The following is a 12,912-nucleotide window of genomic DNA, read 5'->3' as shown; positions in this document are numbered from 1 at the left end:
GAATCGAAGCCGGGGTTGACGAGACGCTGCAGCCGCAACGACGAAAGTTGGCAGACGCAGGTCAAGCTCTCATAAAACGTCAATTACACGCTTTTATGCTCCTCGACCGTCACTCAGCGCAACTTCAGCGGGGCCGTTAAATGTAAAACAGCCAGACGAGCGCAAAATTGTTGTAAACCACCGGCACATTGAACAATTTAAACGCTGATACAGTAGGCCACAAAAAATCCATCGTCTAAATAAACACACAAAACTTTAGCAAAACTCATTATATCGAACGCAGTTTATGAAAGCAACGGTGCTTTGTTTTCTTTATCGCCCCGAAAGTTGGAATGTTGGAAATGTAAATTTCAGGCGGCCGCGACTTGTGCGCACAGCCTGTAACGTGGCGCGCAATAAACGTACTACAAGTGGCACAAAATAATAGCCTTGCAAGTTTAAGTCGACGAAACTACTCGAACCGCAAGGCGAATGAGGAGCCGCGCATGTTTGCGGTCATAAAAGCAGCAAAGGGGGCGCAGCAAAAAGTTAAAAGCTTCCAAATGGAAGGCGCGCACGAAGGGCTCGGAAAAATCGCGCACGGAATTTGATAAGCTCGTTACGTTAACGCTTAATCGTCTAATCAACTCGTTGGGGCATTGTCGGCCATAAGACGGCCGGGGGCGATGCATTTAGTCGCTTTATCTCGATGTACACGGACGTTGATTAATCAAATTGAACCGGCGGATTTACAAACGCGATAGTTAAACAAACCCGCGAAGATCACAATGGATGAAAAATCGTCGCGCATGCAATGCGAGTCGTTATTTTGCGCCTGAAAGCGAATTATTAATAAGTGTGTTTTTGTTTAACGCAAATGGATGACGACGGCGCACAATAACGTTGAAAGCACGCGAAGGACTATCCATTACGCTTTCCGAAAGTTTCAAAAACTCGCCCAGAGTGCATCCAGCAAACACAGTGATAAAGTCGTTACACAATGTTCGTTGTTACCGGCCGTAACTCGTCGCGATTACGTCGATTACGTATACAATCGATGGCGGCGCGTCCGAGTTCAGCTCGGGAGTCGTGAATTATAACGCGTCGTTCCGTTAAGCACTGCACCATCGCAGAATATTGAATACACCCGGGGCGCGGTCATTTATTAAAAATCGCGCGGGCGCGCGCGCCCACCACGCACCGCAACGCAACACAAACCGGCGAAAAAAATATACGCGGCGGGCGCGCAGCACGTGAAATAAATTATGGCCCGGCGTTGTCCTGCCGCCGGCGGCGAGCAAACAGCGCGGAAACGACAAAACCGCAGGCGGACATGTGTTCGGCTTACGAAATCGGCTTCGGCGCGCAATAAAAACCAGATTTGCATCGATTCAAACTGCGCCGCCAATTTCATTTGTTTGCATTGGCTCGCGATATTTTAACCGCTGCGGACGAGCGCATTGATCCCGGAACGGTCCCAGAGCTGAGCCGGGTCCGGTTGGGGGATTGTTAGCGACAATTGATACGTCGGCCGCCTTTTTTTGCGCGCCCGCCGACCGCTGATTGTGCAAATATTTGCGGATTGGCTGTAAGTGCTGCGATACTTGCTCGCCGGCATATGTGACGACGCTCGGGTCTTGAATCCACCCTCTGAAACCCATCCGACCGGAGACCGGAGTGCGACATCCGATCAAACAAATGTTTTGCGCTGGATTTTATGCTAACGATATTTGTATTATAATGTTGCCATTTCGCGCAGAGCGCAAAGCGCAGCGTCCACGACATGAGTGACAGGCAGTGCTTGGGGGTGTGTGTTGAGGGTGCGTTTATCGCCCGAATATATCACGATGTGTGCATAAGTGGAACGCAAACAGTGCGCACCCCAAAAGTGCAAATGCCAAACCTAACGAATTCGAATCTGAATCCAGACCAAATTTGCAGCAATGGATTTAGATGGTTTCGAGAGGGCGCACGTATTCAAAACGCACACAATAGCGAGCACGTCGAGCGTGTTCTTTGTAATCGCAATCATTTATTTATTTCTCTGCACTCAAGCAGAGCTTAACCGTATTTTGATACGCGTCGGTGCAGAGCTGTTGCGCGTTGTGGACGCTCCGTTGCACCCCGGACTGGATAAATCGAATCAGTAACAGGCTCCTCGCTTGAAAGACCCATCCGGGCTTGTTTGCAGACGGGCCACAATAAGATTCACGGCCGACAGGATGGCTGCACACCGGGTGATAACCGCGTGCACCTATTAGCGCGAAACGGTTTCGATGTTTTCAAAGTACCATTGTTGCCCATTGTAATAAATATAAAATTAGCGGTCGAAACCGCTCTGAATCAATAAACCGAATTCTGAATATACATGTAGCTACACATGTCCTTTGTAATCATTTAATGTCGGTGGATGAATGTTTCATTTTCTCGATTTGTCGTGCATGCTTTCGTTTCGGTTTGTTGTAGCGCCTAATTCAATTGCTGCGCATGGATGAATTTAAAAAAAAATCACATTTTTGGTGAAAATAAAAAATCCGCGCGAGAAAAACATTGTGCTGGTCACAAAAAATAAATGTGCGTGTGCCTTATCCATATAAGCACACACTGTAACTTAGATTTTCTGGTAATTTTATTTTCTAAATCGTATTTACTCATGTTATCTTTTTTTTAACCTATAAACCAACGTTGGAGTTAACGTGCATGTTCCGAACATGTCAAAAAGCCATATTAAAATATTTTCCTAACATTGTTTTTAACATTCTTTTTGATATGCGAGTGCTGATAGAGAAATAAAACTAGGGGAAATAAAAAAAATTGAAGTGACATTTTCTATTTCGTATATTATCGCCGGCCAAACTTGATCCAGACAAGCGTGGCTTGTGCGCTGGCTTCACCTAATGGATTCATTAGAAAATTAATCAAAGTCGACGACAACGCACTCGACGTCATCGCCGATGAGTTCGCTCCATTGCATTTGCTAATAGTTGAAAATAGATGAAAATCTGCACGTCACGCTATCGCGTTCCTCCCTTCTCGATGATTAACAAGCTTTCAGGGTCGAAAGGAAGCTTTCACCGTCGAGCAGCGCAAACGATGTTTGCTCAACGCGAAAATTTCCCCGGCGTTCATTCGCGTTTCGTTCGTTTTTTTGTTCCTCTCGGTCTGCCGGCGCCTTCGGGCCGCCTGCCTGCCTCCGCTGCGTTCGGTCATTAAAGTCTTGCGGAATGCCGGCGGGCTCGCTGCCGATAGGGGCCATTCAAAGTGTTTACATTAATAAAATCTTCGTCGCCCTTCGAAATCGGCGCGATGCAGCGTAATGATCGCGCTGACGTGTCCCGCGAGCGTTCGTTAGCGAAGAATGGAGGATGATAAAATATTAAAGCGGATTGCGCGCTCCGGTCGAATCGGAGGAATACGAAGACGGTCGGTGTGTCCCTGTACACATAACATTCCTCGGGTGTGTGTGGCAGGAAGAGGTAAAAAGTGCACGAGGAAAAATGCGCTATAAAAAATAATGATACCGAGCGCGGATGATTAATTATGCGCGTGTTGTGTTTGCATATTCTAACTAAGGCTTATACTTCCACCGGCGCTTAAGTGCGCTAAGCGCGCAACTTGTGTGTGATGTTTCTTTTTTGCGTGTCGCCGGCGCGCTCGCAAAACTTTCTTTTGTATTCAGATTTTGTCTCGTCAAGGTTCTCGTTGCGGTGCACGATGCGGATCGATTAAGGACGCGACAGCGCCCGCAATATATCTAAATAACGCAGCGTTTAAACGCGCATTGAAAACCGAACAAAGAAAGAATACTGAATACACGTTACGAAGAATTTTATTATCTGGCTCAGTGTGCTTGTATATTTTTTTCCAAATAGTTGGAGACGTGGGGTGCACGCTTCGAAGGAAACGAAACAATGCACGAGGGGAGACGCACGCAAGTGGGGTTGTAAACAAATAGTACTGCACGCTGCGGTCGATCGTCGAGGAAAAAATATTGAAATAAAGATGTTGGGATTGGCGCGCGTCCCTGGATACACGTTCGGGGAATCGGAGAAACATCTCTGCCCGTCTATCGCGTAGGAATTTATCGAGCGCACCGAATTAGGCCGGGGAAGCCCAGCGAACAATTCGATGCAATACGTCTCATAATGGACCGTACGCGTATTGCTCGCGGCTCGCGGGGTGTTTTATGGCCTGTCAAACAAGGGCGCCGAATGCACGCGTCGCGATTTTCTCCCTTTCGCGGCTGTGCTATTTGTACAACGCATTGTTATGTTGTGTGTTTGTGTTTAAGCACTGCTGCTGCCAGTCCGTGGCCCGGAGAAGTGCTCGAAGAGGGTCCGCCGTGTGTGCAATTATTCAAATCGGGCGCGCACATATTCGCACTATTGGGCCGAACGCTCTATTAGTCTTCTTGTGTAGAGATCTAGATGGATTACCGGGACCCGTCGATGCTCCCTTCTGGCGTCGACCCCTACATAGCAAACCGATACTACGTTTAAATAACAATATACGCCAATAAAGCATGCGTCCCCAAATAAATGAGCTGTTTCCCCGCCGTGACTGATAGGCGAATTTACATTATGCAAATTGGCTTGTTATGTGTGTTTCATAATGCGGCGTGGGTGAAAGAAGCGTCCGCCGATGGAATGTCATTATCAGTGCCTTATAAATCAATCCGCGCGTCCTGTCCGCGAGTGCGGAATTCGCGCACCCTCACTCCCTCTCAAACTACGAATGGTACAATCGAACTGACATGCAATATCCTAACAATGTACTCGTAACTGTGATGAATATCTAAATTTAGCGGACAATTCAACTTTTCAGTGGCAGTGACAGTGACTCAGCGCTGCGTCGACGACTGGTTTACGTAAATAAAAAAAAGCCCTCATTGAATTATAATAGAATGCGTACCGGCCGCATTGCAGGAAGAAGATGTCATCCAAAAGAAGAAGATAGTCAGTCACGTCAATATTGATCAATGCTGAATGCTCATTTGTCATCTGCTCGGCTCATTGTCATGCATGCAAATATTTGTTGGCGCCGAACGTAATTTTTCAAAACCAACCAGCACACGCTGGTAATCGTTAGGTAAGTAAACAAACATGTAAATAATGTCGAACGCGCCCGCGTGCATTCACGAAACTTTTGTACCATTCGTAGTTCGGGCGGTTTCGCCGCCAACCGCCCGCCTTGAGGCAGATGCGTTTTTCATGGCATATATGTACTTGTTCATGTGTAATCCCGATCGCTCCCTTCCTCACCATCGTCGCCCGCGGGATGCTCGTGACTGATGTGCGCTTGACGCCTCTGACACCGACCTGAACTTGCGAGGGAAACTGCAAACTATCGTTTGTTTGTCCTCGCGTCTCGCGCAGGAGCGTAATCACGTTGTGAACGTGGTTTGTTCGCCCTTCACGATTTTTCGAGTTGTCTAACAAGGCAATGACTATGAATGGTACATGAAAGTTTCGTTGTTGCACACATCCACACACGCACACGTGCAGAAACACCGTGTGTGCGAGTGTTAAATGAACTAGGATTAAGTATGCACTGGCGGTGAAGAAGGCTTTCTTTTTTTCCGACGGGGTGGGTGGAGATGCTGGAAGTTAATTTCCGCATTTTTACATTTCAATTTCCACGATGTTCTTACGCTTGCCGCACTTTATTCCGATTCAGTTCGGTTCGGTTCGAATAAATAAATCTTCCGTATTTGCAAACCGGGTAACCGCCGCCACCACCGCCACGACGCAAAAAAGTGCGCACGAAACAAACCCCTGTTTTACTCGCGCAAACAGCGGGGTAAGGCGCAAAAACGCGCCGCGTACCAAGGCAGGAAACGCGAAAGGAAAACCGTGCAATAAAAATGCTAAAATAGTAAAATCTTAAATTCAAATTCGTATCGGTCGAGTCATGCGCACGCCTCAATAATTTATTGTCCGTCGTTTACTCAATTCTCAATTTCGCAGACTTTCTTGGTGCGGCTGGCGGGCGGGCGGTCGGAGTTCTTCGCTTGTTCTCTTCACTGGCTGCGTTTTAAAGTTCGCAGACAAACGCGGCGTGTCCCAGAATAAACTCGCGCCGCACCCAGCCCGCGGGTTAAGAATAAAGGGTCGCTTTTGAGTAATTATAGAGTAGGCGTAATTCGCTCGCAAATAAATAATAAATGTCCGGCCGGCGTTTTGTGCACGCGGATTGAATACTGCCGGGGGCTGGATGTGTTCGGTTGTGGGAAGAAAGGTGGATGACAACGACGCAGTTCAACGCCGCTCCCAAATACGCAAACGAATTTTAATTCAAATTATGTACGGCTCGTTATATTATGAAATCTGTTCGAGTTCAGTTCATGAGCGCCGCTGCGCCGCGCCGTTCGCCGAATTTCCATAAAACTGTCGTAATCATTAATTCAAAAACGGCGGGCCGCCACCGGTCGCGGGGTGCGGCCTAGCCGGAGAGCCGAAAGTCAAAAGCTCGCCGCCCCCTGCCCGGACGGCAATTATGTCGAATCTGATCCGGCGCGCTTAAGGACTTTTAAATTTATAAGCGCCAAGATGCGAGCGCCCAAGAACGCGGGATTTTAATAATTTCGGCAAACGTTGAATAAATAATAGAAAGGTCTAAATGTTCGCGCTGTACAAAAAGGGTCCTGTTGGAAGTTTAATCAGTACGAGTAGGATATTATTAAAAACACCGGCGGACGGCCGAAAAGAGTGGTGTTCGGGGTCGAAATTAAGAATTTGATTAATCCGTGTTCATCGTCGCGCATGGCTGGCCGCGAGCAAGACGGGCCACTCGAACAACACAGTAGTTTCCTTTGAAAACGTACAACGGCGGCGTATCGATTCCCGTCTCGAGTGTTTCAAAGCGCGCGCTGAAAGCCGCCTCCGTCCGGTCGCGCGCTTTCAATCAGACCCCACTTGCGTCCCCTTTTCAGCGTGAAATCGTTCGAAAAGGCGACTTGTTGGTCCTTTCTTCTTCTCCTCCTCAGGCCGAGTACGATAAAGCGTTGCAGGTGAAATACGTGTTGCCATTATTTAAGCTACATACATCAGCCGCATCTATTCGGGAGCGGAAAGCTGGCCGGGAGAAAGAACGGAGCGCGTGCGGCACCCAGCGCCGGATATACAAAAAAAAAAAGGAGGAAGGAACGTTTGGCGTGGCAGAACCGGAGGAAAAACGCGCGGCCGAGGTACATTAGCTACGGAGAAAACGAAGAAAATGGGAATGTCGCCTGATGGACTGTGACTTTTGCTTAATCGTTCGCGATTTATTCCTAACGACGTTCCGAATGCGCGCGCCAGCCGGGACCCACGAAGCTTTCGGTTTGCCATTACGTCCGGCCCATTTTCGGGCGGCCCCACGCGCGTAAAAAGAATGGCACTACTCGCAAATAAAGCGGAAAAAAGCGATCCGCGCGCGTGTCGCGAGATTTTGAACGTCCGTGCGTCTTGCGCGCCGAAAAAAATATATTATTGTGGTACGGGTGGTAAATTTGAGTTGTCCCGATAGCGCACGCCGTCGACGAGTGAAAAGAAAGCGCTCGGCATGCCCTCTCGAGATGCGCGTCGTATTTATTGTTTGCCACAAATCACCCTCCGACGACGGCGGCGACCTTTAGCTCAGAGCCCGAGCGCGCTGGATCGCTCCGGCCGCTTTTCGCCTTCGGCAGATAACTTCTGCGTAAAGAAAAGCGTCTCATTTGTCAAATATTATATGGCGACGACGAGCAATAGAATGCCCTTCTTCGCCGCTGCGCTCCGAAGAGAAAAAAGAAAGACGAGATTTCGGTCGAGATCGCCGCTGAACAGCGTTCCTATTTGTTAGGGGCAAATGATTTCGCAACGAAAAAGTTTGGTATTACGCGCATATTAGTTTTTATCGGCGATGAAAAATCGCTCTCCAACTCTAAAACTCTCCAAGACAAACGGCGCGCAGAAATATCGACGGAATTTATTGTGTGCGATGGCGCGGCGCATCCTAAGAACGAAATCCTCGTGTAAAACAAAGCCAATTAACCTATTTTCCTCATTCGTCATTTTTTGAAATCCAATCCCCCGCCGTCAACCAGCAGTTTCGAGAAAATTTCCAGCGCAGGTAAAAGCATTCCAGGCGTCGAGTTTCAATTTGTCTTTCGTCATTAATATAGATTGTAAACATCACGGGTACCACTAATGAATCGCGTTGCGATTGTCGAAGAATCGATGTAATTTAACACCGATGCGTTCTTTTTTCTTGCAGGCATTAATGGCGACCTCCACCTGCTCGACATGGACATGCCAACGGACGTGCGCGTCCCCGTCTTTCTCACTTCCGGGCAAACGTATCGCATCGCCATCGGCAGCACCGTCATCCTACCCTGCAAAATCAACGATCCAGGTAGGGTTTTCTATCCAATCTTTTTTAATCTCTAGGGTGGGTGGGAAGCGTGTAAACGTGACAAATCCCAATTAATTAACACGTGCGCTTCTGTTGTTTACCGAGCAGGCAGTTTCGTCCTTGTTTGGAAGCGTGGCATAGCCGTTTTAACCGCTGGCGCCGTGAAAGTGACCCCGGATACTCGTGTAAGTCTTCTGCAATGGACTCCGAACGGCGGGGCTCCCGACATACCCGGCTTGTCCAATGGTGGTAGTTATTCTTTGGAGTTGAAGAACGTTCGCCCGCAGGATGCCGGTGACTACGTCTGTCAGGTGGGATCCATCGAGCCCAAAGAGATTACGCACACTCTGGAGATCTTAGGTTTGTTTGCCAACCCTCGACCCGCAACCTCCTTCCACGAGGAGTTGTAGCGCCTACGATATCCGATGATTAACGCATTGTTTCCGCACGCAGTGCCGCCACGCATCCATCACGTGTCCCATCTGGCGCCGTTCGAGGTGCTGCAAGGCGCCACCGTTAAGATGGAGTGTCGCGCTTCGGGCAATCCGGTGCCGGCCATTGCCTGGACGCGCAAGAACGGCGCCTTGCCAAGCGGCGAACGCACCGTCTCGGGCATGTCGCTCGTCATCCAGCATGCTGATCGTCATGCCAGCGGAGTCTACCAATGCGCTGCTGACAACGGTGTAGGCCAACCGGACATCAAACAAATCTCTCTCACTGTTCTCTGTAAGAATCTCCTCTTCGCATTTTATTCGGCTATCTTTTCCATTATTTTGTATCTTTACGTTTGGGAATCTGTCTGTGTTGTGTACAGTTGCACCGGAAATCGAAGCGGAACGTGGCTCTGTTCATTCGGGAATCGGAATTGAGGCGCAGTTGGTTTGCAACGTATACGCCGAGCCGGAAGCCAATGTTATCTGGTACAAGGACTCCACCCAGCTGGGCACCACTGAGCGTCATGCTTCGCACACCCACGGCAACCGATACTCCTTCATCATTCGCAACGTCACGTCCGAGGATTTTGGCAATTACAGGTAAGATGAGCGTCACGAGTGCTCGCCGATAATTTTTCCTCGGGCAGTAGAGTTTCACGGAGTTAACACGATTACAGCTGCGTGGCCAACAACGTTCATGGACGCGCTCGTGATCATGTGACCCTCACCGGTATTGCTTCTACTGCCCAGTTTGAATCCCCAGCTATCAGTGATGAAAAGGACACCTACAACATCTCCTGGTACGTCAACAGCCACGCTGCCGTTTTGGAATATCGCCTCTTCTACAGACAAGTCCAAGCTCACCGCCGTAAGACCCATGGGGAATCCTCCCCATCCTTTTCCACCTCGGTGGTGTACGGTACCCTCAAGACCAGTCATGACACTCTCGCTAATGGTAATAATGGCAACGCAAACGGTAACAACAATGGAAACAACAACGGTAATGCCCGCGGTACTCAAATCCCATCATTCAAAGCCGACTGGGCCAGTGTAATCATCCCCGGTGCAGGAGTTCGCAGCCCTTCAATGCACATCGCCCCACCGTACCCCGCAGTTACTCGCCAGAAGATGTGGTATGTCATCAAAGCCCTCCAACCAGGAACTCAGTATGAAGCACGAGTACAGGCACGGAACCGTTACGGATGGAACAAAATCAGCCAAAACTACCATTTCTCAACCCGCAGTAACGGTAAGTCTTGATAGGGGTGATTACCGCTGCATGCGCTCCCAATCTAACGTATCCCCAGGCGCTAATCACATTGCGGTGTGCTCCGATTATATTCCCACAGATATTGAAAACATGGTGGAACCCTCTGCCCAGCCCGCAGTTTATGGCAGCAACCAGAATTCGCTACTCAATAACGCTCCGGCAATGAACAAGGATTATCTCGGCATGGCCTCTCTGCTCTTCGTCGCCGTCGCCCTGGCATTCTAAATCTAACCAGACAGCAACGAAAAGGAAATATGGTCCAACACACAACCGGCACAAAGCATTAGTAAGGTAGGCGGCAATTCGCGTTCATCAACAAAAAACCCATCATCCACAATCACCTGCGAGGACTGACGGCACGATACGTACAAAAGGAAATCAACCATTCCACCCCCACCCAAATTCTCGATAACCTAACATGCAGTAGTTTTGCCGCCGGCCGCACGAACCCGTTGACGAAACCCGGCGCTACAAAGTCATACTCTCTTTTATCTTACTCAATTTCATGTGGTAATTGTACGTCTACGTCGATAACGCATCGCGTTTCGACGAAAGTGATTAATGTCCCTCTGACCGCCTCACCACTGGCAAACCACCAACGATAGCTCCCTTCATACCCCCGCCCTTACAATTCTTTCCGAAACACAACAATCATTCATACCAACCTATCAAGTAGTATGCATAACTCTGATGATGATGATGATGAATTAAGCAGAAGAAAAATTATAAAAAATGAAAAAGAAAATATGAAGTTATCTGTTGATCTGATGTGTTTTATTGATGAGAGATGCGCAAGCAGCGAATTGTAACATTCGTCGCGGCGTTGGAGGAACGAATAGCTACCACAGACGATCACTCGACATGAGTATCATTCTAGTGCATTCTGTCCGATCGAGTGGAGTGAAAACAAACACAACGTACGTCGTACTTTCAACGTGATCGTATGTGGACGTTATAAAAGAGTAACAATTTAAATAATTAAATTTTAAATAAAACGATAAAAAATCTATTGTCTCATCGATGTGTAGAATTAATTAATGAAAAGGAAAATGCAGTCGTTTTTATTGTATGATTCTTCTCGATCGGGTTCGAAGTGAAGATTGAGATGTTCGTGAACATTTTGAACGTGAATGGAACGCGACGCGTGTCGCGAGCGCGCGTCTGCCCATAAACCGTAAGCGCCGAGGACATGGATTTCTTCCTGATTCCCACACATCGACACACACACTCACACACGTCTCACACGCACACGTTTACGAACCAAAGATTTATATCTGTTTCAATTACCGATAGTAAGATATATGTAATGTCATATCAATATTTTGAACGTTCTAAATGTACTAATCGAAGTACGGCGATGGAGATCTGTGTTGACGAGGGTGACGAAGATTTGTGTATTTGTGTTAATGCTACATACATGTTTTATCGCATAATCCTCCTTGTACTCTCCGAGCTGCAAGCCAACCGCGGGTTGGCTTGAATTTGGGAATGCAGGACGAACGGACTAGATCAGAGGACAAACGGATGACACGAACGGCAAAATGTGAACGCGCTTTTTCGGCTTTGCACAATTTATACAAAAATTGAATAAAACGACGAACAAAAATTATATTGAAGAAGAAAACTATTTAACAAAGAAAATGAAATTGTAAAAAAAATTACATATTATTAGTTTATTCGTATAGGCAAAACAATCGGCAGTTTGTAATTAAGAGAAATATTAGCAAATGTACGAAATTTACGACAGAATTTAACAGAGTCTTATCGTCACCTCACTTAATTGAAGGTGAACGCAAAACTTCACCGAACCGAACAAACAAAATTTAGAAATTGTAAAACTTATTATTGATTTTATTATTGGGTAAATACGTAATTTGATAAATGTACATAAAGACTGATATTAACTATTTTTATATAAGAAGGTGCAATAATATTAAGGCCATTATTACCGTTCGATTAATTAAAACATCGGATTAAGAACTTACGAACACACTAAGGCAGCACGACGAGGCGCGGCGAGCATAATGAATAATTCCAGCGATTGCAACACCGACTAATGACCAAAGCGCGCCGTCGAATCGAATGGCAATTCGAAGCTCGAATTATATGAAATAGTGAAGGTCGCGAATTGATGATCAACTGAACCGGATGCTGGCTTGTAGTACTAATTATTAAATGGGGTCCCCCTTCGTAATTGTAACACACACACTTAAGCGAATGTTAAGACAAACCTAAGAGATATGAAACCAAAAAAAAAATGAATCCAAAAAATGCAACCATTAAGCAAACCCTATAACTTTAATCAATTGATGATCAATTAGGCGCATTGTCAATGTATTATGATTATAATTAACTTATGAAATTATAAAGCACTGGTCTACGCGTGGGATGGTCTGGTTACTTCTTGCGCGAACGAAACGCTTTCATTTCTCTCTTCGTGGATGTGATTCAAAATGCACACACTGTAATTGTATTCTATATGTAAGTGTAACCTTTATGGGAGCTGTGAAAACACGAGCGAGGAGCGTAGGCCAGTGTTGTTAATGGATTAATTATCCGTAAAGATGTGTATAAGTGATGTAAATAAAGCTTATCCCAAAAAAATAAACAAAATTAAATGAAACTGAGTGTGGTTTTACTTCTCGCCCGGTATTTATTCGATTTCAGGACGGAACAATTTGCGAGGTGTGACAATCGCAAATATTTTTTGTCTCTTTTCAAATTTTCAATCGACAATCGACTGGAAAACTGAATGGAACGAACGCGCCGGAAGTAGAAAAACGCGATCGAATTTTTTAATTTCCAGGGGACTGTATCGTGCGACCGCTGCGGCAATGTGTGAGAGTTCATTCTTAA

General features: G+C 46.9%; 1 protein-coding gene across 2 annotated transcripts in view; it reads left to right on the top strand.

Moving 5' to 3' along the window:
• Window positions 1-12,679, top strand: part of LOC135795399 (protein amalgam-like) — a 42,407-nt gene extending 29,728 nt beyond the window's left edge. The window contains exons 2-8 of one of the 2 annotated variants that reach the window (XM_065307090.1): window positions 4,804-5,067; window positions 8,215-8,352; window positions 8,461-8,712; window positions 8,806-9,078; window positions 9,167-9,386; window positions 9,464-10,035; window positions 10,136-12,679. In XM_065307090.1, the coding sequence (XP_065163162.1) occupies window positions 8,244-8,352; window positions 8,461-8,712; window positions 8,806-9,078; window positions 9,167-9,386; window positions 9,464-10,035; window positions 10,136-10,281 (1,572 nt within the window). In that variant the 5' untranslated portion in view covers window positions 4,804-5,067; window positions 8,215-8,243 and the 3' untranslated portion in view covers window positions 10,282-12,679. The remainder of the gene's footprint in view (window positions 1-4,803; window positions 5,068-8,214; window positions 8,353-8,460; window positions 8,713-8,805; window positions 9,079-9,166; window positions 9,387-9,463; window positions 10,036-10,135) is intronic. The other variant, XM_065307082.1, reaches the window with a different exon arrangement.
• The last annotated feature ends 233 nt before the right edge of the window (window positions 12,680-12,912 follow it).

This window comes from Atheta coriaria, unplaced genomic scaffold (assembly GCF_025399875.1).
Source record: "Atheta coriaria isolate IRGN ID8LTWV9N9 unplaced genomic scaffold, Caltech_Dcor_3.1 hic_scaffold_1_pilon, whole genome shotgun sequence".
Lineage (NCBI taxonomy): Eukaryota > Metazoa > Arthropoda > Insecta > Coleoptera > Staphylinidae > Dalotia > Dalotia coriaria.
This window is presented reverse-complemented; position numbering and strand designations above follow the sequence as displayed.